The sequence below is a fragment of the Haemorhous mexicanus genome, chromosome 8, assembly GCF_027477595.1.
Source record: "Haemorhous mexicanus isolate bHaeMex1 chromosome 8, bHaeMex1.pri, whole genome shotgun sequence".
Taxonomy (NCBI): domain Eukaryota; kingdom Metazoa; phylum Chordata; class Aves; order Passeriformes; family Fringillidae; genus Haemorhous; species Haemorhous mexicanus.
The window spans coordinates 8,936,722-8,964,389 of NC_082348.1; the positions used below are offsets into that span (position 1 = coordinate 8,936,722).

At 49.4% G+C, this 27,668-nt stretch overlaps 1 protein-coding gene across 4 annotated transcripts; it reads left to right on the plus strand.

Annotated features, from left to right (window-relative positions):
- STEAP3 (STEAP3 metalloreductase) lies at window positions 1–27,668 on the plus strand. Of its 4 annotated transcripts, none has more exons than XM_059852608.1 (5): window positions 4–188; window positions 15,342–15,828; window positions 16,301–16,828; window positions 18,366–18,530; window positions 24,302–27,668. In XM_059852608.1, exons 2-5 carry the CDS (start codon window positions 15,343–15,345, stop codon window positions 24,590–24,592), a joined length of 1,470 nt encoding a protein of 489 aa, XP_059708591.1. In that variant the 5' UTR covers window positions 4–188; window position 15,342; the 3' UTR covers window positions 24,593–27,668. The 4 variants fall into 4 exon arrangements, with proteins under 4 accessions (XP_059708594.1, XP_059708591.1, XP_059708593.1 ...); XM_059852610.1 differs by having other exon boundaries at window positions 4–172; XM_059852609.1 differs by lacking the exon at window positions 4–188 and adding an exon at window positions 3,044–3,141.

Sequence of the window (27,668 nt, forward strand, 5' to 3'; positions counted from 1 at the left end):
AGCAGCCCCGGGCCATTTGCCAGTCCAGAGCAGACAGAACCCTGTTGTGCTGATAACCCAATTTCCCAACCCAAACGGTACCAGCGGGCCCAAGACAGCAGATTCCAGCCCAGACCACAGCTTTGGGTCGGCCAGAGGAAGAGCAACGTGTACTGACTGCCCCACCAAACAGGTCTGGTTTTCCAGTGGTAAGTTTGCCATTTTTGCCCCTGGATTTCAGGGGGAAGCTGAGCCATTCCCTGGCTATGACATTGTGAGTGGCAGGTGAGGTGGTGTCCCCAAACTCTGCTTTTGTCACAGCATCTGCTCAGGTGCAGCCGCTGCTGCCCAGCACTTCTGCATCCCCATGGCCTCCGGGTACACAGCAGCACTTGGGCTGGCACCTGATGAACCCAAGGGAGCTGGCAGGGGACAAGGGGCACAGGGAGGCTCAGGGACCACTGCCTTTGTGTCTTACTGCAGTAAATCCTTGGGTCACCCCCTTATTGATTGGGTGTGGGGCAGCAGCTGAGCTGGCCTGGTGAACCCCTCCACACTGTCACCTTGGATGGCTCCAGGCCCCCAAAACAGTGTGGGAGGTGGGAACTCCCCCTGGCTCCCTGGCTGGGCAGCCAGGAGCTGTCGAGGTTCATCTGCTCACCGGTGCCATGCTGTGCCAGCACACGGGCACTGGAGGAGCCTGGCAGCCCCAGCCCTGAGCAGATCCAAGGCAACTCCCTGTCCCCATGGAGTGGAAGGACAAGGAGGAGGGGTTGCAGGTGGCATCACGGCTAAGGGGACAGCAGGACACAGCCAGCTGGGCACAGGGACGCAGATGGTGCTGCCAGAGAGCTGCAGCTCTGACCAGCGAGTGATGGGCCAGGAAAGAGGATTGCTGGAGAAGAACAGTCCAGATGACAGAGAAAAGTTCTTTCTCGGGACCAGCAAGGAAAAAGGGGGGGGAAAAACCCAGAAATACACCCAGAAACACTGGCCAAGTTCAGCATAATCCTGGCACATTGGGTCTCTCTGGGTAGAAGAGAAATTAAGCCAACTTGCAAGCCCACATCAGATCTCTCATCAGAAAAACAGATCCCAAGGGAATCTTTTGAGCAACCAATAAAGCCAGTCAAGGTCTGGGAGCTGGGGAGGCCCTAGCTGCCTACTGAGATGACTGCAGAAAAAATGGGGCTGCAGGACTCAAATTGTCCAGCAAACAAGTGGACAGGACTAGCCAGAGGCTTGAGAAGAGGAAAACAGGTATAAAATTGGTATTCATTCTTCTCTGTGATATAAAGGTGGGAAAGCAGAGGGTGTTTCAGTGAAAAGTTTGCTAATTTACAAAAAAGGAAGTGTTATCTAAAAAAGGAGAAGTAGATTTCAGCACTTCCAGAGGGTTGGTCATTACCCAGGGAACTGATCACACTGCCCTGGCAGCAGCCTTGCCCCATGCAGGGAAACAAGAACAGGGAGAGACCTGCATGGTTCAGAGACCTGAGAGAGCAAAGACAAATCTGTAGGATGAATTGCAATGACCAAGGCAAACAAGGAAATGACTATGGATTCTGTAAATAAATTTAAAGGCAAAATTTGTCCTTTACATAATGTGGGAGAGCAGGTAACAACATATAGCAGGTGCAGGAGAGTTCAATGATTTCTGTCCTTCACTCTCCACAAAGAGCTGATCATGGCATTTAAATGATCACCATGATAGGCATGAGGAGGCAGGGGCCACTACAGGCAGGAAGGGGCTAAGGAGTAATCTCATTCTGCCAGATGCATTTTGTCACAGATGACCTTTGCAGAGGGGTGATGAAGTACAGCTATCCCAATGATTCTCCTTCTCCTAACCATGTCAATAGGTTTTCACACCTCTTCAGTATTGTCCAATACCCAGGGAACTCACAGAATCTCAAAGTTTACTGCATGAGCATCCCAAGCCTCTGGAGCTCTGTCTTATCCAGCATCCAGCCACTGGGAGTCACCAACGGGAACTTTCCCCAGCAATCCCACATCTTTGCTGAAGCCTCCCCATATCTGCAGGTTTCTGTATCTCTCACCCCATGGATGTGAGAGGTGGCAAGTACCCTTGCAAGCTGGGGCAGTCCTAGCCGGCATCTGGGCCCGTTTGCAGGCAGCACAGAGACTGGAGAAAGGGAACATCTGCACAGGACAGCAGTGAGAATGGGCTGAAATAGTTAGAATCACTCCCTGCTGGGGAGAGACAAAAAAAGTGGGGCTTGTTTCATCCCAGGAAGACATATCCCATGTATAAGGAGGACACAGAGGGGATGGCAGTTGGCAAAGATTTGGAAAACCCTCCTGACTGCAGGGGCGGTGTAGCACTTCAGGTTGGGCTCAAAGGGGCTGCACATCCTCTGCCCGGGTTTCAAACACACACTGCACCCACCTCCCCACGGCTGGGGCGGATGAGACAACCCGTTCAGGTCCCTTCCCTCCTCTCCTCCACTGAGTGAGCAAACCAAAGCTCCAGAGGGATTCAAGTCCCCGCGGGTTTGCCCCAGTGCTTTTTGCCTGCAGACTCTCCCTCTGATGCCAGCTCCCGGCAGCTTTGGGAGCGTGCTGCCCCGGTCCATCGGAGGGGGCCGTGCAGCAGTGCTGGGGTGCTCGCAGCAGGACAGCTCTTAGGGTGCAGAACCATTCATTATCTGCTCCACGCCTCCCGGCACCGCTTTCCAGAACAAGTGCGCGGCCCCTGATAGCAGGGGCAGAGGCGCAACAAGCCGCACCCGCCCATTAAAATGAGACACGGGCTGGCTCTGAAATGCGTTTATAAATAGAGAATTCAGGTTAGCCTTCGACTCCTGTCTGTAATGGACACCGCGGCCCCGCTGCCCCGGCAGCGATGCCCTCCTGCCCGCGTGTGTTTAACCGGAGCACGGCAGTGACGCCCGCGCAGCCCTGCGGGGACGGGGCTGGGGGTCCCTCACCCTGAGCCGCGCTGTGCCGGGCCGGGCTAGGCGCTGAGCCGGGCCGTGCCGAGCCGTGCTGGGCCGGTCTGTGCCGAGCGGAGCCGAGCGGAGCCGAGCGGCGCCCGGCCCCGGCGGGCACATGGGCAGAGGGCGGAGCCCGCCGCCTGACATCGCGGCTCGGCTCCGCGCTGCCGGACGGCGCTGCTCGCCCTCCCGCCGCCGCGCAGAGGTGAGGAGCGCGGGGGGACGGGCATGGCGGGGCTCGGGCACCGCCAGCACGGCGAGCAACCGGAGCGGGGCTCGAGCCGCCCGCGCCGGGCGTGCAGGGCGGGGGAGGCTCGGCTCGGCTTGGCTCGGCTCGGTGCCGCCGGGGCTGCCCTGCCCGGCGGGAACGTTCCGGGTCAGCGGGGGCTCCCCCGCCGCCGAGCGCGGGTGCTGGAGCCCCGTTCCGTCGCACCCCGGCCCGGGATCCCCGCGGCGGGGCTGAGAGCGGGGCTGTTCCCTGCCCGCGGCCCGCTCTGCCCTGCGCTTGGGCAGGGTCCCGGGCGCTTTCGGACCCCTCCGTGCGAGGGTTGGTGTTGGGGCTGCAGCCGGGTCCCGGGCGGAGATGTCTGCGGGGGCCGGTGTGTCTCGGTCCGGGCGGTCACCGGCAGAGCTCGGTGGGGTGCAGGTCCGCCGGACTGCGGTGCGGGCTGCCCGCGGGAAGCGCTGTCCTTCCCTGGCTGCTGGACACATCCGTGCGGCTGCGGGAAGCTCCCTGTCCCTGGCACCAATCGGGCACAAAGCCCCCGGAACGCGTCGGGTTCCCGGTTCCGAGTGGTGCGGTCCTTGTGAGCGCAGTGGGGATGGATGCATGCATGCATGCATGCACTTTCAGGCTGTGCTCCTCAGAGAGCAGCACTTGGCACTTAGGTTTCACTTCTCATTCTCAGCTCGCTAAATACTTCGAGGAGATGAGTGGCTCTTTCCAGCCACGGAGAAATCAGCACTGAGATATTAAAAAAAAAACTTGGGGAAAATCTTGGCCAGGGCCCAGGATCCCTCAGAGGCGAGCAGGGAGCAGCTGTGGGGTTTCTGAACCACTCTAGGACTTGTAAAAGCTGCAAAGGTTGGATGCTTTTTGAGGGGGGCTTCAGCATTTGATCCATGTAAGAGTAAAGAGGGACGAGAGCTGTGAAGGAATTGTAGAGGTGACTTTGTAGTAGGAACATCCCACAGGTGATGGAAGCTGGGGTGGACTGGCCCTGTCCTGTGATCCTGTCCAGGATGTGACATCTGCCCATGACAGATGGACACCAGGGAGCTTGGGGGAGTGTTTGTGTTCCTAATGCCTGAGCTGGGCAGAGGGGTATAGAGAACCCCAGATCATCTCAATCAGAGTAGTCTAAATAAAACTAACGCAGAGAATTGCCTGCTGTGGCGAGAAACCAAAACTGAGAGACAGCAGGAGAGGAAGGCTGTTGCCTACAGCATCAATACTCCTGTGGGCTGAGGAAATGCAGGACTAATAAGATTTAAATACTGCATCAAGCTTTTGTTTTCTTCTAAAATCACATTTGCTATGAAACAAATGTACAGTAATATAAGATGCTGCAGTCACTGCACATATTTGATTTCCTCTGTGATTGTAAAGGAGAAAATGCTGATGACTCAACAAGTCTGTGTTTAACAAAACCACATCAAACCCCAGGAAAACGTGCTCTTTGACAGCATAATTCTTTTGTTGTTTATTTTGCTCTTTATTTTTGTTTTGGGGTTGGTTTGCTTTTTATTGTTAAGAACTATGCTTTGACTATGACCTTGTAACATCACACCCATAAATAGAAGCAGGTTTAGATTCAGGGGAAACACATTTTTTCCGATGATGGAAGAAGTAGGCCAGCCATGCCAGCTCTCTTGAGAGGTGGGAAAGGCAGTGGCAGCTGTGATAAGAAATGTCACACACCAGGAATTAAAACACACCAATTTGTTATCTGTAAGTTTACCATCACTGATTAGAGTGAGTTTTTTGTCAACATCGTAATGGAAGAAAATGCTCTTTTCAAATTTGAATTTACTGCTTCTTCGTATGTTTTCTTATGCAGACCTACAGTGGATTAAGCAGCTTCCCATCTTCATCTAAGTTTAAGTGAACTGTCACTTAATTGAAAGTAAAAAGCTTCTGAAAATATGTCAGTGACATGGGAGCTTCCAAAAGCCTTTACTTACTCTGGGGCCTAAACATTTTGAAATTTTTCATGGTGTTTAAGGTACTGACGCAGAAATTCCTCCCATCCCTTTTCCAGGTTCTCAGATTTTCAGTGAGTCTCTCTAAAGTCTTTGTTGTGGCAATGTGTGCATTTCCTTTAGTATGAATTCACCACTATAGTCTTTGGAAAAAATGTCCTAAGAGCTCCCCACGGGATGTAGGCTTCAAGAGTCAGGGTCTGTAGATAACATGTCCACCACCGAAGGAGCCTGATACCAACTGCAGATCATGTGCAAGCACTAATAGCTCATAGAGCTACAGAGTGCTTCGCGTTGGAAAGGACCTTAAAGATCATCTCATTCCAGCTCTCACCATCGTCAGGAGCACCTTCCACTAGACCATGTTGCTCTAAACTCAGTCCAACCTGATCCTGATCACTTCCAGGGATGGGTCATCCACAGCTTTGCTGTGCAATCTGTGCCACCTTCATACTGAAGAATTTCTTCCTTATATCTGATATAAACCTGCCCTCTGTCACTGCAAGGACATTCCCCATTGTCCTACCACTACACTACTCTGTAAAAAGTCCCTCTCCAGCTCTCTTCAACTGAAAGTTGCTCTGAGGTCTTCCTGGGGTCTTCTCCAGGCTGAGCAACTCCAACTCTCACAGCCTGTCTTAATAAGAGAGGGGCTTCATCCTCCTTGAGCATCTCTTGAGGATGTGGACCTGCTGGAGTGACCCTTCTTTGGACTCACTCCAGCAGGTCCACATCCTTCTTATGCTGGGGTTAGATACAGGACAGAACCTGTGCCAGTGCAGCTTGGCACAGGTACAAACAGCATGTATTTCAGTGGTGAAATACATGCTGTTTGTACCTGTCCAGCACATCTGGGTCTTGCTCAGGATTGGGGTCCTGGGGGGAGGCATATTGTTCACACTGCATGTATTTGTCTCTCTGGGCTCACCTGCAAGACCCCTGCCAGTGCAGGAGAAAGCAAGCTAGATCTGCTGTGCAGGATGCTGGACTGAAGGCAATTGGTGCGAGAGAAAGGGGAAGGCAGGGCAGTGAGTTGACTTCAAGAAAGAGCATCTTTCTCTTACCCATCTGTGTCTTCAAAGATAACCACCTGTTCAGCCAGTTGTGTTTGCCTCTCTCCCAGGAGCTTCCCAGGAGCTGTTGGGAAAATCAGAAGAGGCAGTACATGGCCCTGCATTGGTTACCTTTCCTGTTTTCTCCACTGTGCTTATTCAGGGCTGGCTCAGAGCTACCTCTATACTGTGTGTCATGCCTGTGTCCTGTGGAGGGGGAAAATCAGATCAGCAGGAGATGGGCTGGCCCTCTGCCATATGCTGTGTCTTCCTTCCACCCCACACTGCCTCCCAGGCATCTTCTCCCCATGTGGTCCCGTGCATCTTCTGAGTGACTGGGTGAAGCAAAGTCAGAAAGGCAAGAGCGTGCTGATCTTGGAGACCCTTCTAACAGGCACTGTGGCACGGAAATAGCCAGTACAAATATTTCCCTGCATGCTCAGCACAATTCCTCATGCTTTTCCTGGAAAGAAACAAAGAGATTTTAAAGAGAGAGCTGGAGCCTGCCAGCTCCCTGTGGTGACTGCTGAAGTCTGGTCCTGCCTGACCTCTGTCGGCCTGGAGAAGGGTGGAAGCCCCAGCTCATTTTAGGCAGGAACACCTCCACCCATCATGTCTAGCTGCAGGGAGTTACTAGATCTACCTTAGAAACTTCCACCTTTGGGTGGCTTTCATGCTCTTCTTGCCCTTGAGGAGGGGAAGGCTCAGAAATGGGTGAGTCAGTTGTTAACTTGTAAGAGAAGCAAGAGAATGAAAACTCCCCAAAAAAGCAAGAGAAGCTATACAAGACTTAAGTATAGCGCCTAAACTTGTTATAAATTGTCCTTTTATGTCACTTAAGAACTGTGAGATGCTAAGCTGAGAAAATAACTCATTCAGAGTCACATCAGTCAGATAAGCTCGTGTGTGCTGTGTCAGCATCAGCACTGCTCTAGCAAACTCCATCTTGCTTCAGGTCTGTGCCTTCCACGGTCTTACAGTGAAACCTCAGGATTTCCCAGACTTTCAGATTCCCATTTCATGATGTTTTACTACAGGGTAGGTCTTTCTCAGGCTTCTCATTATTCTCTCAACACAGTGGGCACAGAGATCAAGATGTTCTTGCAGAAGAGCAGAGGAAGTTCTTCAAACAAGGGCTTTGCTACAGAGAAGTGGCACTGCAAATGGAGGCAGATTTGGGGGAGAAAAGTTTGAAGATCTCTATGGCAGAACCTGTTGGTAACTGCTTTAAAATACATCATTTGGATGAAACCAGGGCAAAGGTTTTTTTTCCAGTTGTTCATCATAGATAGGTAGTTTTCCTGCTCAGCATTAAAATGCAGGGTTTATTCTTGGAGAGAGAAACTGTCCCTGCCAAGTGATCACAAGCTGGTGTAGTTCTATAGGAGAACTGTAGCCAAAATGTCTAAGCTTGTGTGGGAAAAAGAGGTCATTTTGTCCCTGTGGGCAATTCTGGTAGCCCTTTCTCCTCTACTTTCCCCTGTTCTGAAAGCTATTTTTGAATTTTGGTTCTGGTGAGGAACATCTTGTGGTCAGGACATGGACATGCCTTAGGCTTCACTGCTGGCTTCCAAAAACAACATTCTAATTTTTTTTTTTCAGTGTATAAACCAGAGGGTATATGGAGTTGGGAGGGTCAGTGCCTGTCAGCCCATGTTTTCATTTGTGTGTGATGGAGTGGGGAGGCAGATACTGAATTTGTGGGTGACACTGAGCTAGAAGGGACTGGAAACATTTTAGAGAAGAGACTAAGAATTGAAGATTGTGAGAGCTGGTTTAAAAAAACAGGGCACACGTTCTGTCCTGTGTGGTAGGACTGACTGACCGGCCGGACACCAGGTGAGCGACCAGCCAGCCAGTGGTCACAGGAGCCAGAGGACAGGGACACTGTGCCCCATGGGTTAACAGGGGCACACAGTTGTGCAAAAGCAAACAGTCCTCTTGGGATATGGATAAAGAGAAGTGCACTGGGGAAGCAGCATCTCTGCTCCAGGTGGTGCCTTTTAGGGGCTCAGTTGGAAAATGCAGTTCTGGGCATCCTCCAAGAAAAATGAGAGCAAGGAACAGAGGCTGAGTTGTTGGACATTCGGTAAATAATGGCTCTGATGAAAGAGTTGGGTTTCACTCGTGCAGGAAAAACCAAATGGAGATGAGAAACCTGTACTCCAAATACAGAATGTGTCTGCAGAGGAGAAAGCAAATCATTTGCCACGTCCTTTGGGGGTAAAAGAGGAAGGGATAAGTTTAACTGGATTGAGAGATAAAGAGGAGAGAAAGCGGGGCTCTGCAGGAGCTTATGGAAGTGGTTTTAGCAGATAAATACCTGATAATGAGGTAATCAGATAAAGAGCTGCCCTGGGGCAGAAGGAGGGATGAGGACCTGTGATTGCAGAGTGCATCAGGGTAGAGAACAATTGTAGGGGGACATGTGGCAACTCCTGGAGCCCCACAGCAGGCCTGGGGTCACAGCAGTCCCTAAGCCCACAGCAGGCCTGGGGTCACAGCAGTCCCTGAGCCCACACCAAGTGTGGGGTCACAGCAGGCCTTGGAGCCCACACCAAGTGTGGGGTCACAGCAGGCCTTGAGCCCACAGCAGGTCTGGGGTCACAGCAGGCCTTGAGCCCACAGCAAGTGTCGGGTCACAGCAGGCCTTGAGCCCACACCAAGTGTGGGGTCACAGCAGGCCTTGAGCCCACACCAAGTGTGGGGTCACGGCAGGCCTTGAGCCCACACCAAGTGTGGGGTCACAGCAGGCCTTGAGCCCACAGCAGGTGGGGAGTCACAGCAGTCCCTGAGCCCACAGCAGGCCTGGGGTCACAGCAGGCCTTGGAGCCCACAGCAAGTGTGGGGTCACAGCAGGCCTTGAGCCCACAGCAGGTCTGGGGTCACAGCAGTCCCTAAGCCCACAGCAAGTGTGGGGTCACAGCAGGCCTTGAGCCCACACCAAGTGTGGGGTCACAGCAGGCCTTGGAGCCCACAGCAGGCCTGGGGTCACAGCAGGCCTTGGAGCCCACAGCAGGTGTGGAGTCACAGCAGGCCTGGGGTCACAGCAGGTCTGGGGTCACAGCAGGTCTGGGGTCACAGCAGTCCCTAAGCCCACAGCAAGTGTGGGGTCACAGCAGGCCTTGAGCCCACACCAAGTGTGGGGTCACAGCAGGCCTTGGAGCCCACAGCAGGCCTGGGGTCACAGCAGGCCTTGGAGCCCACAGCAGGTGGGGAGTCACAGCAGTCCCTGAGCCCACAGCAGGCCTGGGGTCACAGCAGGCCTTGGAGCCCACAGCAGGTGGGGAGTCACGGCAGGCCCTGAGCCCACCGCAGTCTGTTCCCCTGCCCCGCAGTGCCATGCTCAGCACGCAGTGATGCCACCTCAGGACCAGCTGCCCTGCCCTGTCCCTGTCCCTCCTCCCCACCCCAGCAGCAGAGGCACAGGGAGCACAGCCCGTGTCCCGTGTGCATGTGGGCTGAATGACAGCAGCAGGGACAGCCCAGCTCCCAGCATTTCCTCATTCTCATGTTGTGGCTGGCAGCCCAGCTGGGTTTGCAATATGGCTTTTCTGGAAGAGTGATTTCCATCCTTTGCCAGTTCCTGGTTTGCACCATTTGGGAAATAACTCTGCTTTGGAAGGAGAAAGAAGAAAAGGGGCAAGCAAAAAGGCAGCAGGCTTGGTTTCCCTGACTCTTTCTCTTGCAGGCAGAGCTGGGGAAGTCATTTCCAGTCAGCCTGGGCAGGACTGCAAGCTCTCCAGAAATGTGCACCAGAGCTGAGATTAAAGCAGCTTTGGATAAGCTCTTTTATTACTTAAATCTGTTCCAGTTCCAACAGGTTCAGGTTCATGGCTCTTGCTGTGCTCCTGGGAGAGATGCTCTGTGTGTGGAAAAGAGACTTAAACATTTGATTTTCTCTGGAAATAAAATGGTGGTAGAAAAAAAAAAAAAAAAAAAAAAAAAAACCAAAAAAAAACCCCCAAGTATTTCTGCTCAGAGCAAGACCTGAGTGGAAAGCTTCAGCTCTGAATGCTCTTCTCCAGCTGGGGCTTTTGGAGGTTAACACAGCAAGAGATGCTCTGCAAACAGAGGCTGAAGGGCTTTGGCTTCATGATTCAAAGGTCTCTCCATGCAGACTGGAAGTCCCCTGGGGACAGAGATCACCCCTGTCTCTGGAGTGTGTGTTTGTGGGACTGAGCTGGTGCCAGCCACGGCTGGCAGGGCCCAAAGGCACCTTCCCAGTGCAGAAATCATGTAACTCCTCTGCAGTGACCTGACCAAAGACTCTGCTGCATCCTTTGATTCCTCATGAGCCTTGCTGGTCTTTCAACCCATGCGCTCATTAGGGAATGTGTGTAATAATCATGTGCTTTATCTCGAGTGGCACCCAAACAGAAGCACTGAGCAGGCTCTTTGATGACCTGCACGGGTTGAATCCACAGCTTATGGAGACTCAGTTGTGGTCAGTCTAAACAAACACTGACTTTGGGGGAAGACAGAAAAGCAGTGTTTTTAGCCAAGGTGGTGCAGACTGAGTATGTGAGGCTGAGCTCAAAGATGAGTTTCTGTGCAAACAGGAACCAGTTTGGTTTCACTGGACAGGACACTTGGAGCTCTGTATGAGATTGCTGCCATATTCTTCAGCACAGTTTGATATGTTTAAAACACTGCCTTTTTTTTAGAGTTAGGGTAAAACTAACTTGTCTTTTATCTGATAAATCTGAATACCAAGGCATTGAAATGAATCTTGATTTTTTTTTTTTTTTGTCCGGAGCCTGAAGCAAAGCTCATGCCTTGCCACCACAGGTCCATCCTTCTTCAGGGTGTACAACTCGAACACCTCTGACTGCTAATTACAGGAACCAACTAGGCTATCCTCCTGCAGCAGAAGATGTGAAAGGGGCCCCAAAAGATGGTTTCGTTAAAGATATCTGGGTCATTCCAGACAAACTTGCTGGAATCCCATCATTGTTAGTATCTCCTTCCCCCACGTCTGTTGAAAGAGGATAACAAGTGGGCCTGTTCCCCAGTAGCTGTGGGGGATGATTTGCTCAGCAGATTGCCTCTGCTGTAAGCCCAGGGATACGTGAGTGGGTGGGCTCCTGCAGCCCAGCTCCATCCAGGATGGCTGTCCTGCTGCAAAATTGGAGTGAGGCCTTTCAGTGTGGGCAGAGAGGCAGAAAAACCTTGTTTGCCTGGCACTGAGCCTAAGCTAACAGCTTTTGCCAAGCCTCAGGTGCAAAATATGTAGAATTATCCCTGTGTGTCTCCTGTGAGAACCCCTCCCTCCCTCTGCCTGGGCAACAGAGTTTTGACTGCTTCGTTTCATGCAGCTCCTGTCTGTCTGATCCCACTCCTTGGGGCAGGAGTTGCCTTCTGGACAGTTTTTGTAGAGTGCCCAGCAGAGGGGAGCTCCCCATCTTGCTCACTGCCCATCACTGCTATTGCCCTGCAATTAACAGCAGCAGTGGCAGTGCAGTCATTGAACTGCACAGGGGTACAAGTGTGCTGCAGTGGACACAGCAGTGATGTAAGGGTGTCATTAGCAGCTGAGCTGAAGGGCAGCTGTACATTGAATTCAGTATTTTAGTTAGGGAACTGCTGCCCAGTTAGAATTGGAGCTTGTTTATCCCCACTGGGCTGTGCTTTAAATCATCTTGGAGCTTCCTTGGTAAGAAACTGATCTCCTTGGATTGCACGTGCTATAACTCAGTAGGGATGCAGTTTGCTTGACAAGGAAGATCAATAAATGGGGTTTATCTAAGTCTGGAGGTGCTAAAGATGTCTAAGCACCATGATATTCACTCCTGGCCTCCTCTGCAGCATCCTGGCCATGGTGCTTTGCACCCACTCTGGATGGATTGGCCTTGCTGTGGTGAATTAGCTTTGGGTGGGAGAGTTTCAAGCAGGTGACATGTCCATAGGTGCAGAAATGCAGCGTGGACTCGGTAAGTGGTAAGTCGGGGTGGTGGCAGGAGGTGGGGGGGGGGGGGGGGGGTCTGTGTGCTCCCCAGAGATACAGAAGTGAAGAAAAGCTGTTGCCTAATCAGACAGTCCATTGCCAGGCATCTGTTAGGCAGAGACCACAGCGTTTGTCTCAGTGAAATGTGTTCATGGTGAAAGAGAGATGCTCCCCTCCTTTCTCAGGAGGATTTCAGTGCATGGCAATGACAGCTACAGGCAGCAGCCAGCTCCAGGGACCGTGCCACCATGGGCTGGCAGCAGGGATGAGTCCTGCTCCAAAGCCCCACCAGTCAGAGCATGACTGAAATAATCACACCAAAATTCACAGAAAACATTTTGAGTTGTCTTACTTTGTAACTATCCTGCTGACTTCAAAGGCTGTTTAATTCTGTCATCCCTTTTAATCAAAATAACTGGAGACAGCAAAGATGTTTATCTCCAAACATTGCTGACATCTCTCTACATGTTCAGTGGCAGCTGCAGGACAGAGGAAGCACAGTATAAAAAAAAAAAATTGCTTGCAGTAACATTTACATCCCAGTGGGACCACAGAGAGAACTTTTGAGGTGCCTTAAGTTGATTATGAAATGAGTCTGTGGGTAACAATCACTTTGTCATCCTGAATGCTGATGTCTCCCCCCATGGCTGAGAGACAGAGATGTGTTTCTTTATTTTGGGGTAATATTTTGTGTGCACAGGGGGTGGAAAAGGGGAGAGGGGGAGGGGAGTAGGGGAGAGCAAGCTAATTATTCTGAACAATAGAATTGTCCTAGAACAAATAGTTCTGGACATGAGTACATTTAGGTGAAGCAGTAAGGTTTCTAAAAAGTAAAGCAGTGAGTGTGTGATAAGGCTTCTGATAAGAAGGGACCAGGAAAAAAAAACCCTGCATCTTTGCAGAGATCAATAAGTCATCCCTGTGGCCCCTTTCTGTGTTTATTCCCCCCCCCCCCCCTTTTTTTTTTTCAGAGAAATAAGCAGAACTGCAGTATGCAGTTCGATCTCTGTATTTATGCAGTGGACATGAGTTTTGAAGGGGAAGAAGTCACCATGCACTTCTTTGGTACTTGTTTTCCCCTGCTAGCACTTCTTCCAGGAGCACCTTTGGGTCTCCAGGATAAGGTGGTGCTTGGTGAGAGGCAAGGAGAGGACAGACCTCTGCCCTAGAAACAGTATTGTCACTGAAACCATGATGAGTTTGTACCCAGGACAGTGAATTTTGGTTTCAAAGTCCATCTGCTGAAGGTGTTTTGCAGGTTTTCAGTGAGGAGCAGGATTGAGATCTGGCTGCTGTGTGAGAGATCTCCTCTGGTAACTTGGGTGTGATTGATGTTTGTCTGCCAGGGACCTCCAGGTTGGTGTTTTCATAGTAACGTGACCCTTTGATCATTTTTCTGAGTGGTTTTAACAAATTTACAGCTCTTTGAAGTGTATATATGATTAGAGGAGTTTTTGCCCACAGGCAGCTCTTGCCATGTCTCTCTAGCTTCTGTAGTGAATTTTGGTGTTCAGGCACTTTGAATAGGGAGATCCTTTTGCAGATTCTTCACAACAAAGATTCATCCTAAATGATTTTGAGTAAATACTAGGAAGAAATGCTTTAGTATAAGGGTGGCGAGGCATGGGAAGAGGTTGCCATGGAATCCGGGCAGAGATTCCATGGAAGAGATCCAGTGGATGCCCCATCCTTGCAGGTGTTCAGGACCAGGTTGGATGGGACTTTGAGCAGCCTGGTCTAGTAGAAGGTGTCCCTGCCCATGGCAAGGGGCTGGAAGTAGATGATCTTATAGTCCCTTTCAACCCGAACTATTCTGTGATCACTACGCATGAGTTCCATCTTGTCAATATTCACTCCCTTTCCTAGATCAATTATGAGCATGTTGAATAGCATAAATCCTCAGGGAAATCCCTTGGCAACCTATTCCCATTATGAAAATAATTTATTTCTTCTCACCCTTTGTTTCCCATTGGTAACTATTCATGCCAAAGTGCCCTTCCCCTTTGCACCACTACTGTGCCAATCCCAGAAGAGCCTTGGGTGAAGGACATTTCCAAAAGCCTATGAAACACACACCAGTGCCAGGGACTAGGTCACCCCATCCAAATGGTCACCTTCACTTTGAGAGAACTTGACCAGGTACAAGGCAAGACTGCACTCCACCAAAGCCAATTTTCTCCATCCCCAGTATATCACAACTCTGTTAATTATGGTCTTTATTATAATCTTTAGCAGTGTGCCAGTACAAAAGCCAGATGTCCTGGTGTTCTAAGTCCATGGGCTGCCTTGTGAGCCCTCTTAAAATCTCACCCTCAGGAATTTGCCATTCTTAAGGGTAAATTTGCTGTTCCTTAAGTTGGGAGGCACATTTGAGCCACTGACACAGCCCATGAGCAGTCTAGCAGTTCCCTGCCCAAGTTTTTTCTGACCTCCAGGTTCAGCTGCTGTGCTGACTATGAATTCACTGGTCTGCTTAAAACCTCTCCATGCCCTCAATATCTAATCTGTTACAGGGCAAAATTCATTAACGTTTGTAAAGCTCATCAAGATCTTTCATGAGCAAATCCCATCATGTTTTAATATATTTTTTTAAATGTCACGAGTAAGTTCTCATTACTCATTAAAGAGCTGAAGCAAACAGCACTTGCCAGACCCAAATATTGGGACAGACAAGGGCTGAAACTCTCTTCATTTACCACTTTTAGGACACTTTCATTTCAATTTGACTTTCTGCCTTGATTCTGCTCTGGCAAATCAGAAGCACCCCTCCAGCTTTTCCAGATGTAGTCCCAGGGATCTTCATGGACCCCTTCTTTAGGAGGTATCTGGTAGCTCCATGGGAATCTCAGAGTTTCTGGTCCTGATTGCTGTCAGCGTTGGCCTGGCTTTGCAGTGTGAGATGCCAGCGTGAAGGACACCAGAGGATGGATGAGTGCATCCACAAGGTGTTGGATCACACAACCCTGAGAAACCTCCATAAAAACCTTCACCTTCCAACCCAGCCTGGTGTTTTGTGCCCCTCCAGTGGTGCCTGAACATTACTGCACATTTCCTGATGGGTTTGGCAAACAGGCCCTGGGCCACTGGGACCAAAACCATGTTCGAGCGGCCTAAGTGACATTTTTCCCCATGACCCCAGACGTGGTCTGGGTCTCTGTGAGAGCTCCACAGTGAATTTGCATTTCTCCTTGTTTTTCCTGCCAGGATGTCCAGAGGAGACATGGCCAAACCTCTGCTGGGCCACGGGAGCACGGCAGGCGAGCGCAGCCCGCCGCCGGTGCCAGCCGGGCGCACCGTGGGCGTGCTGGGCAGCGGGGACTTCGCGCGCTCCTTGGCCGTGCGCCTGGTGCGCTCCGGCTTCAGGGTGGTGGTGGGCAGCCGCAACCCCAAGCGGAAAGCCAGCCTGTTCCCTGCTGCAGCAGAGGTCACCTTCCAGGCCGAGGCCGTGAAGAAGGCGGATGTCATCTTCGTGGCCATTTTCAGGGAGCATTACTCCACCCTCTGTGACCTGGCTGATGTGCTTGTGGGCAAAATCCTGGTGGATGTCAGCAACAACACGGAGATCAACCATCACAAGGAATCCAACGCAGAGTACTTGGCCTCCTTGTTCCCAGCCTGCACCGTGGTAAAGGCCTTTAATGTGGTTTCTGCGTGGACGCTGCAGTCGGGTGCCAGGGATGGAAATAAGCAGGTATTGTTTTCTTCCAGCAGGGGAAGAATCCCAAATCCCAGCTGTTCCAGCAGCTCAGGTCTGTCAGCATCAGCAAATGGCCTTAGGCTCCAGGAGAAGGAGTCTTGAGTGCTGGCTGTGGCATCCAGAGACCACCCCTTAGCTTCTGCATTTCTTTGTTCAGAAATGAACTACCTTCACTCCGTTCACACTTTGTAGTCCTTGGAGCATCTGCTTAAGTGAAAAGTATTGTTCAGTTATCTGTTTATCCAAACAGAGCCAGTGAAACAAACTGGCGGTACATGCATGAAAGGAAACCTGTCCAGGAGAGAGGTCTTTGGCAGCCATGGTAAATCCCTGTTAAAAAGCCTGCCAGGAATTGTAATGCTGAGTGGAATAACATAGGCTCCCTGTGACACAGAATCCCTCTGGATGCACTCGATCCCAGCAGCCTGATTTCTTTGCCCTATGTGTGTATTTCTGTTCGTTGCAGGTTCTGATCTGCTCAAATAACCAAGAAGCCAAGCGCACCATTGCAGAAATTGCTCAAGTCATGGGATTCACCCCTGTGGACATGGGCTGCATGTCATCAGCCTGTGAGATCGAGAACATTCCCCTGCGCCTCCTGCCAGCCTGGAAAATCCCCATTTTTTTGGCTCTGGGGCTTTTTCTTTGCTTCTTCACCTACAACCTGATCCGGCAAGTCATCCACCCTTACATCAGGGAGCAGAAGAACAAGCTGTACAAGATCCCCATCGAGGTGGTCAACACCACACTGCCGTGCGTCTCCTACGTCATGCTGTCTCTGGTCTACCTGCCTGGGGTGCTGGCAGCCTGCTCCCAGCTCTACTATGGCACTAAGTACAGGCGCTTCCCAGATTGGCTGGACCAGTGGCTGCAGCATAGGAAGCAGATTGGTCTCCTCAGCTTCTTCTGTGCAGCCCTGCATGCTGTGTACAGCCTGTGCCTGCCCATGCGCCGCTCCCACCGCTACCTGTTAATCGAGACGGCCGTCAAGCAGGTAATGGGGGTGCTCCTCAGGTCAGCACCTGCAGGGGTCTGCTGAACTCATGCACATCTTGGGTGGTGGGCCTAATATCGTGGGGTTTTCATCATTTTCCAAAGCTGTGGGACAGTGGGAAAAAGCTCTCTAGGAGCGCTTCCCCCACAGGTGAGCCGCACAGCACAGACTGAGCACTCGCCTGTCTGTGCTGAGGAGCTGCCACCTCCCTGGATACACAGCTCCCTCTGCAGTGACAGCCAGGGCTAGGGTCAACCCTCCCATGCCACTGCTCCCCAGAAACAATGACGAGCCTTTGAAACCAGCCTTGCCTGGCACTGGTGTGTCTGAGACTAGGTCAGAGGCAGGAAAAATGCTAGGAGAGGGAATCCAGTGGTAAGGGGAGCAGAGTTCCCTTCAGCTCCCAAAATCTTGAGAGATCTCTGTTTGTTCACACTGATGTTCATAATTGTGCCTGCTGGAGTAACCAAGTCATAACCCAGAGAGGGTTGTGTGTCCTCATCACCCTGTGCCTGCAGGAGTTTAACAAAATGGCGGTGAAGAACCAGTTATATAAGAACAAGGAAATGGAAAGGGACTTAATTGCTTTATGGACACACTCAGCAGTGTTTATCCAGTGTGAGATTGCTGCCTTCAGGCAGTTCAGCCAGCTCTGTAGTACCATAGGAGGATGGGATTTGCTCTTTCCTGCCCCTGGCTCCTCAGTGCTCCTCACTGCTCCCTCCTGGGATGGCACAGGCTGCATGCAGCTGAGGGGGGTATGTGATCAAGGGATTACCCCACAACCCCTCTGCTTTCTGTGCTGGGCTGTTTGGCTGAGTGATTCCAAATATGTGTCCCAAAAAGGAGGGAAGGGGCTGTGGGGGCTGAGGGGAGCAGGATGGCTGGTTTGGGCAGCAGTGGCTGTTCAGAGCATCCATCAAACACCATTCCCAGCCTCTCAGCTCCCGCCTTGAGCAGGTTGTTCTCAAGTGCCACAGTTGCACATTAATCTCAGGCAAGCATCCTATATTCATTTCCCCTCTACCTCCTGTTTTCTAGCAACATCTTTGTTTAGTAAATTAAACCCATTTAATGGGCTAAAGAGGACAGTTCTAAATGTTCCTCTTTGCCATGCAGTATAAAACCCATCTTCCCTTCCATTAGCATGAACAATTTCCCCCCTAAATGCACTTAAAACAAAGGTTATTAGGAGACTACTGCATATTCAAGCATCTGTATTTGTTTTCATGGCTTGAAACTGAGTTCTCATTGTAATTATCTTTCCAAATGTGACTTTGGGGCTTGCTGCTGTGGTTACAGGCATGGGAGCTGAGAGCATTCAGCAGTTCTTCCCAGCAGGCTTCAAATCAGGTCTAGCTTTGGCCAAATGGCTTTGGGATAAGAGAGCATTACTACATCTCCCAAACAGGCAAATAGTGCTGGAGGTGTGAACAGGACCTCATCCAGGAAACCTGCTTCCAAAACCAAAACAGATAAAACTCAGTTCCTCTGTCCCTAAGTGCCCAATTTTAACAAACCTTCATTGTCATGCCAGGCTGTGGAGAAGAAGATGACAGTCTGGGTAGAGGAGGAAGTCTGGAGGATGGAGATTTATATCTCTGTTGGAATAATTGCCCTGGGCTTGCTGTCGTTACTTGCCATCACTTCACTTCCATCCATCGCAAACTCTCTCAACTGGAGGGAATTCAGTTTCATTCAGGTAAAGTTGATATTTGCTGATGCCAGAGAGGGATTCTGCAGAATCAGAGTCAGGCCCTCACACAGACAGGGCAGGGCTTGACCTGCTTTCCCAGCACATCCTGCTCTGGCAGGGCAGCTGTGCATTGGTGTCAGCAGCAAAACATCCCCATGCACCCCAGAGCCACAGACCCCTTTTCCAGGAGGGGAGACCCAGAGTAGGAGAGGGGCAGAGTGGTCTGTCCTGGGGCCATGCTGCTCTCACAGAGGGCTTGTCCTGTCTAGGGAAGGTGCTTTTCTCAGGAGAAGGGAGAATGCAAGGTGTCATGGACATCCACATGTAGATCAGCAGCAGCAGAGCTGCTGTGGGGAGCACCAGGCTGTGGAGGGCAGGCAGGGAACTCACTGTGGGCACAGCTGGCTACAGCATGGAGATCTGCCCTTGCTGTTCAGGGGGAGTGAGCTGCTGAAGAGGAAAGAGCCTGGGAGGACAGTGCAGGGGAAAGACAGGTTTGACAGAGCCTGCATGCACCCAAGTGTTCAATAGACAAAAAGGTTTAGAGTAGTTTGTAAGCTGCCAGAGCCCACACAGCACAGAGAACTGGGTATGATTTCAATTAAAAGGCCATGTCTGATTCTAAAACCTGCAGAAAACTTTCGTTTTTCCCCAGTGGTTTAGGAGCCTTCCTCCCACTTGCAGTGATGGCCAAGCCCTCAAGGGCCAAATTCCCTTGGTGACCTGAGTCTACCCCCTGGGATTTTCACAGACACAGTATTCACTGGCTGCAGCTTTTTCAGGGATGCATTTGGAGCCAGGCTAAGGGCTCATTAACAGAGATAGCAGAGAATGAACCTTTCAACTATCCTCTGCACATTAAAGCTGATTTTGAGGCCAGATTCCACTCACTGTGTCACAGTCATACCCCACAGCCCTAAAAGTCCTTTTCACTTGTGCCTCCTACAGCAGGGCTGCTTAGCATGCACCAGGCTTTGTAACCCCTGTGGCACCCAAGGTGTGTGAGCCCCCCCAGGACCCCCGTTCCCCTGCAGCTCCCCTGTGGAGCCTCCCTTTGCACCACCTAACCCTTCCAAAGGGGAGGGCAGGGCTCAGGGATGCAGAGGTGAATATCTATCATCCAGCCACTGTTAAGCTCTGCTGAAGCTCTCCAGTGGTATATAAATAATTCAATATTCATTAGAGCAGGAGTTTTGAAGTCTGCTCCCCTGCTTCTCCCACAAGTGCCCTGATCACCACACGAGCAATCCAGTTTGTCTTCTTTCCCCTCTTGCTGTGGGCTAGCCAGTAATTATTTACACTGAGTAGAAGGGCTGCACTAGGAGATCTTGACCCCAAGAGATCATCCCTCAAGGAGAAGGGAGACTGGCTTTAAACCTCTGTTTCAGACTGGACAATGGGAGCATATTAATTCTCACCACCATGTCTCAGGGGAGGGCTGCAGCTGCTGGGACACCAGATAAATCAGTCCTGACTTGTACACCTCATACCAGGAATCCCAGACGAAGGGAAGTATCTCCTTGCAGCCTGGAAGGAGGTTTTGAAACCCCCTGCATTTCCCTTTGGCTCCCCAGGCAGCCTGGCAGCTGTCCTGGAGGGTGCTGGTGTTGTGTCATGTAACACAAACATTGTCGTGGCAGGTCGTGCGTGTAACACGACTGTTCCATCTGCCCTTTGGGACCCCTTCCCAGCCTTTCCAAGGGTATGTCAGCACTGGGACCAGACAAATTCATGATGGTCAGTTCCAAAATAGCTCTTGGCTGCCCCACATGGGAACTGGCTGGCTTAGTTCATGGAAAGATACTCACACCTATTTCTGTCTGCATGGAATAAAGTGTGACAGTGTGACACGAGCTCCCAGCTGATCACAGGCAGGAGAGGCACGGCTGGTATTGTGCCTCTTTGTGGAAATACCATGTAAAAAGAGCAGGTTACAGATCTCCTGGCATGTTAGCTTCCATATTACCTTTTTTTGTAAATGAGGGATTTTTTAATTACTTACTCCTCAATAAGTTGGTAGTGCCTTTCTTGAGGAAATTAAAAGAGCAGCTACAGCTACTGGTTCCAGGCTCCAGAGGTTACATTCACATAGCTCAGAGTGAGCCTCCCTGAATTAATGCACAGTGGCACAGTGCAAATACAATGGGTGAAGCATGAGGCTGCTTTCTCAAATATTTGGGATTTCTAGCACTTCTACAGCATAAAAGAGGTGAAATGCAGAGTGCAGACACCCCAGCCAGATGCCTTCCAGAAAGTGCAGCAATTTGTTCCCATCTCAGTTGAACTGGATGGTGTTTGAGAGATGCTGCACCAAAAGCCACATGTGAGGCAGATTCAGGAGTCACTTTATTCCCCTCCATACCCAGAGCTTCCCAAGTCTGACATTCTCCAGCAGCCAGTGTGTACCATGAATTATGTGTCATATGAATTAGTGCCATATACTGCCACAGTATTAAAATACACATCTGTAGCCTGACAGGTCGAAAATCCCATTTGTATTGTTGCCAAAGTTATAGGAAAAAAGGTTCATTTTCACAGTAGCTCCTGCACATACTCAAATTTCAATTAAATATGGTTAAATTGGATACACAGTTCCCCTGTGTGTCCAGTTTTAACAGAAAATGTACAGGATTGAAACTCTGGCTAACAGGAATGATTTATATGTAATTCAACTTATAGGAGACATTTTTAACATTCCCCAGTGATTTACAAATCAACTCTAATTGCCTGAGAAGTAAAAATGTGTATGATTGCCTTTACCTTCATATCCTGAGAAGCCCTCCTGGAATTTGAAGGTTGAATTGACCTGGTTTCTTTCATAGTTCATGTAGCATAAGATGTAAAGAATCTGTAATCAGACCTTTTCTAACCCTCCTGTCGAGGCAGTGCAAGGGGCCAGAGCTGCTTTCATTGAGCTAATAATTTCACAGTACTGATGGCTGCACAAGTCAGAAACTTATCTGGGTCAGGAAGGGAATCTTTGCTTTCAGTGCTGCCCAAGCATTTCTAAATGAGCCACATGTGACTGGATCACCTTTGCTGAGGTGTTACAGGGAGCCTGCAGGCACTAAGGAAGTGGGGGAGGTGGGAAGAGTTAATGCAGAATAGAAAATGCATGCAAAACCTGCACCAGGAAGATACTGTCTTCATATAGCACCTTTCAGAGAGCTTTAATACCCTACAGGGCTGCATGCCCCACGTGTTGTGACAGTACAAAAAAAGCCTCTGCCACTGTTGAAAACAAAACCCCGAAAGACTTCATAGCTAGGAACTGCATAGAGAGGATCAATGAGAGCTCAAGAGTGGTATCAGAGCTAAGCACTTTGGCAGATCAGCCCCTGGGGTGCTCAGCAAGCTCTGCATTGTGCTACACTGAGTGTATATTGAGCTGTAAACACTGAGCCAAGCTCCAATCAGCAAAACTTTTGGGTTCTGTGCACTTACAGACCTGCTGTATCCAGCTGCCTGGCGGGTGCAGCCATGGCTCCTTCAGCCAGCATCAGCACTGGGACCCCCTCTGCTCCCCCCATCAGCTCCTCGTTTGTGCCAAAAGTGGATCAGCCCATTGCTGCTGCCAGAGGATCTGCCAGCCCTGGCTCCAGCCGCAGCCGTTTAGCCATGTGCTTGTTGCCATGTGTTTGTAGCCAATTAGACTCTTTGTTTCATCCCCCCATCCACACACAAAGGTGGGTCAGTTGCTGAGTGCCTGTGATGGTTTGTCACCTTTTGTCCTTTTAATTTCCTCTCCTGCTCTCCCCCAGTGCCAGCAGCTGGAGGCACAAGGTAATTATCTCCAGCTCTGACATCCCTGCCATGCACAGAGCCCTGCTTGGGCTGACTGAATGCACCCCCTGCCCAGGGCAGAAAGCTTTTGCTCTTGGATTCACTCTGTCCCCTTTTCCCTGCCCTGCTTTGCAAGATGAGTCCTAATCTGGTACTTCAAACCTTTTGCCACTCTGGGGGTTTTTGCCTGTTGGAGAGAATCTTAACCTGTAATTGCTGGATGATCTGTGGGTCAGGTCCTGCTGTTAGGTTCAACTGTGACCATGGCATATTTCAGCAAACTCCTCCTTAATTTTCCAAATGCAACGAATCTTGACCCTGTTGAGTTTGCTGCTTGTTACCACTTTGGTTTAGGACATGGACACAGCTTCTGGTAAGAAGGACATGAAAGAAAGGATAAGTATGGGCTTGCACACAGGACTAAGGCTCAGTTTCCAGCTCTGTTCCCAGTTCCTGGCATGACCTTGAGTAATGCTCAGCTGTAACACAGAGAGTTCTTCCCTGCCTTGGCAGGACTCAGTGACACCCACGTGACTGCCAGATACATACTGTAAAAGTGAAGTACCTAGATCTGGTAGCAGATTTATAGCTCTCCTTCCCTCCCTTCCCCAGTCCCCTCAACTGCTTAAAAGATTAGCTCTGAAGTTTAGAGGAGTCTTGGTCTGGTTTTTGGTAACAACGTGGTACATTTTTAAAAGTTGTCTGGGTTTTTAAATTGTTTCTCAGCAATCAAAAATAGAAGGGGAATCTATGAATTGAGTAGTTCTTTGGATGAAACTTTTTTTTTCAAAAGATGATGAGTCCTTCCTCCCATCTTGTCCTGGTTCCTCATTTCCCTGCCATGTCCTCTTTCCTGGACATATCTTCAGGAAGACTCTTTCTTGCTGATCTCTGCACCAAGACAGATATTTTAGCTTTGAAAGGCTTTCTTCCCTAAGTTAGGGACATAAGCAGCAAAATTTTCACTGTCTAGGCAACTTGAAATTTGGTTGTTATTTCAGGCTTAGACCAAGCATTCAAAGTAGGGCAGCAGAGCAAGATGCTCCACCTGCACTTTTCTGTGAAAATACAGTAGCAAAGGCCTGCACAAAGGAGAACACAGCGAGTGCCCAGGGCTGCTGAGTGCCAGCAGGCAGTGGGAGCTGGCAGGCTCTGGAGACACCACCTCTGATGCTGGCAGGAAGCCCTCAGTGAGGGAAAGAGTTTAAAACCTATCTTTGAGAGCAACCCTCAGAGGGAGCTGGAATTACTCAAGAGATGTTGTCCCTGTGGGTGCTTGGGAGCATGATCTCAGCTGAAAATGGGAGAAGTTATTGCCTGTAGAACAGGGGCTGCATTCTTGCTGCCTCCCTGAGTGGATAAAGGGCTCTTCTCACAGCCTTTGAACCAACACAGATCTCTAAGACAGAGGTGGAGACACTTGAGGGCTGTTGCTCACCTCAGAACAGAGCACTTCTTCCTTCACAATCTCATTTTTTCTGTAAATGACACCTGAAGATCTCTGTTCTCTGTGGAGCTGTGGCCTCACCCACTTCCTGCAGTGCCAGCTGTGGTCCAGAGCCACATCACTGATGCTTCATCCTGCTGGTCAGATGCCTCAGCCAGCCAGGGTCTGGCAGGGCAGAGCTGGCAGAGCAGAGCTGGCAGCTGCAGCTCAGGAGGAGCCCTTGGGAGCTGCCTGTGCTCCCCTGCCCAGCAGGGGCTGGGGGCTGCTGCTTCACAGGATGCAGGAGCCCTCCTCTCTGCTGAGTTGGCAGCACCTTCTGGGAAATTCCTGCTGAGCTTCTAATGTCACACTTAACCTCTGATTAGACAAAGAAAAGCACAGTCTGGCACACTCCCCAGGAAAGGGTTCCAGCCATGTTTTATTGAAACACAGGAATACACATGGCTTCCTCTGTGTCAGGTAGACTTAGAAAATAATGTCAAAAATACAGGAAGACAGCCAGGCACAAGGCACTCTGCTAACTGATGTGTGTTTCTTTTCCTTTCAGTCCTCCCTTGGATTTATTGCCTTGGTGATCAGCACTCTGCACACGCTCACGTACGGCTGGTCGAGGGCCTTCGATGAGAACCAGTACAAATTCTACCTGCCCCCAACCTACACCCTCACCCTGCTGGTACCATGCACTGTGATCATAGCCAAAGTCATCTTCAGTTTGCCCTGCATCCAGCACAGACTTCTGAGAATCAGGAGGGGCTGGGAGAAGGGCAGATACGTCAAATTTGTTCTGCCCAGCGCAACGGGGGAATTCTCAAGTGGGGAGACCTCCAGTAATGTCTAACAGCCCCAGCTCTGAGGATTTCAAAGCACTATCAACATTTCTAAGTTCAAAGGTGTTTCTTTTTCTTAAATATATGTATGTTTTGGTATAATGGTATTGTTGATAAAAAAAATAAAATTTGGTGACTTTAGAAAATGGATGGCCATCAAACTAGGTTAGACAGTAGCAGTTAAATTATATTGCTGATTTGCTAGGACAATTTTTGCCTTAAAAGTGACTGTGAGAGCTGAGCTAGCAGCACTAATATACATGGAAACTGATGGACTCTGTTAGTCAGATCAGTCACTTGAGGTGCTGCCTGGCAGCTCCCCAAACCAGTACTTCTCAGTTGCTTTCCTAGCTGCTCTCATAAAATTCAATGCCTTTATTTTTTAATATGATGTTGCACAGATTTTCTGGAGTTTATGACAGCAAAGATACCACACCTCTTGAGTGTATGGATCAGTCAAGGCAGTGAGGTTTAGAAAGATCAATTGCCTCTGGTTTTGTTCTCCTCAATGAACTCTGTGGACAAGTCAGTACAGCTATATTCATGTTACTGTGACAGCAGATTTTACTAAAAAAATCATCAAATCTGACAGCAAGTCCAGTATCCCTGTTGTCTCAAATACAGACAGCACTTCTGGTCCTGGAAGCAGTGCCTGATACATGTTTATAAGCTGAGGAAATAAAGCACCTTATCCAGGAGTGTAAAAGCATTTGAGAGAGAGACATCCCCAATACCAGACGTCTGGTCTGCACTGCTGGCTCTGAGATGACAGCTGCTGCTGCATGTTCTCTGTTACACTGAGCCAAAGTTCCAAGCAGTATTTGATTGAAATAGGGCGAGGATAATTATTGGAATGGCCTGCTGCTTCACAAAATTACATGGAGAAAACCAAGGCCTTCCAGCTGGCCTTACATCAAATAATAGGGTGAAGCTTTTAGAAATGGCTGTCACCTGAACATTCCCATTTAAGCAAACAAAACAGCAGCTCTAAACCCACTGGTTTCACTAGCAATAATAAGATCTTTGAACAGTCATGCAAAGGGATCATCAAGTTTTGACCACAACATGAAAACATGTTGTACATTTTGGGCACAGTCCTTCATTGCCTTACACCTTAAAAAGTCCCTTGCTAGATCACAAAGCAGGTATGAAATGCTCTTCTGACTTCACACCCACTGTGGACAGAGCACAGGGCAAAGATTTCTGTCCTAATTTCATGTTTCACCTGTTGCTTTCTATGAAATTCTTACTCTTTATCAGAATAATTCTTTAGGTTTTGGACATCCAAATCACCAAGCAGCGAATGGACAGCCATTCACTACAGCTCATTTAAAAGCAAGCAATCAGGATGACACAAGAAGACTACCTCAGGAAGGTCAGGTACAAGGACATGCCTGGAACAGCCTCATTTTCCTACAGTGAAGGAAAAGACACTCAGTGTTCAGTGTTGCTTTGAGAAACAAGAGCTGTCAGCACCAAATGAGGTACAGCTTATGGGACAAGGAAGTACTTGTTACCAGACCAGTTAATACAAAGGGCAGGGGGAATGATCAGCTTTGGGGCACATAAACCCTTCCACAAACCAACGTTGCTCCCATAACCTGGAAGAGTTCTACACAGACAGAGACTCATAAGAATTCCCTTTTTAGCCTCAAGTAACTACAGTGAGTAATATTCTCCAAATATTGCTCATGTGGCCAGTGATGATATTGACTGTTAGTTCTTGCCTAACACTTACAGTAAAGTCTCCAAATGCTGCTTCTTGAGGGGAAAGCCTAGATTTCATAAAAAGGGGATTTTTTTGCTGTTTCATGGGGTTTGGACGACGTGGTCAAAGTACCATTATTTACCACTGTCCCTCTCAGCAAGCTGAGTTTGTTACGTTTCCCCATCCACCTCCAGAACTTAGCCCAGATTGGCACCTGACCAAATCACTCTCCAAGCAGACTGATGACCCAACACTATTTATTTCTGGCTAGGTGATAAGTTTCCACATAGATTTGAGACAGTTTCATCTGAATATAATTCCATCTACTCTGATTTAACTCATCCTTGAGGGAAGACTGGATTCAGGAAGCCTGGTTTTTAAGTCATCCTTTCCATTTCATCATCAGGCAAAGACAAGATAAAAGCACCAGTTTACACCCTTTATGGTGTATTCCAATGCCTTTTTTCCCATCTAGGTTTCTTTTCATATCTTTAGGTCAGGCAAGACCACTGTCTGGTAGCCAAAAAAGATCAGGAAGCAGAGAAAGAGCATTATACAGGATGGCAGGCTTTGTCATCAGGGGGAAAAGAATGATTTATTTTATTTTGAGTCACTGCAAGGTTAAAGACTCACCTTTCTGCCCAGCAGAACGTTTGCTCCCTCACTTTGTTTACAAGACTTCCATACCTACAAACCCTTTCCCATGGCAAAGGGACAGTTTCCATGAGCAGAGGGGCAGTCAGTGAGTCAGCATGGTGCTTTTCAGATGGACACAAGCCCAAAGGGACAAACAAGCCAGCTCAAAATCCCCAGAGCTACTGCAGCTCTACAGCATCTAAAGAAAAAAGTTGGTCAAGTGTCTCCAGGTAATGCCTGTGCCCACAGACTGGCCAGCCAGCCACTATCCTTTTTGAAAACCAAAATCAATCCTTAAAAATGCAGAGCAGCATTTCACATTATGCCCTCTGTATGCATCTGGTCCTGAAAACATAGGACACAACAGTTTGAGTCGTTTCTTCTGATTCTGGAATGCTGAAAATGAAAGTAAGGGATTTTTCAGTTATCTTTTCCCCAAGCATTTTTGATGTGCATAGGACATTCAGTGAGATTGGCTTAAAATTTACCATTTAACTGGTTTTGTACTTGAAGTTTTTCTCTCTTTCTGTATATATGTACACACACACACATAAATATATGTATCTTATTGCAGAATATATAGCTTGAATGTAAAAATCTTTGTATTTTTATTTTCTGTACTGCCTACTATGTGCCTCTGGGATATGTAAGAACCAAATGAAGAGCTGTAAGAGTAAGGCCAGTTTTAATCTCTGGCCTCTGTAGTTATATAAAGATGTTCTGAACAGATCTACATAATTATA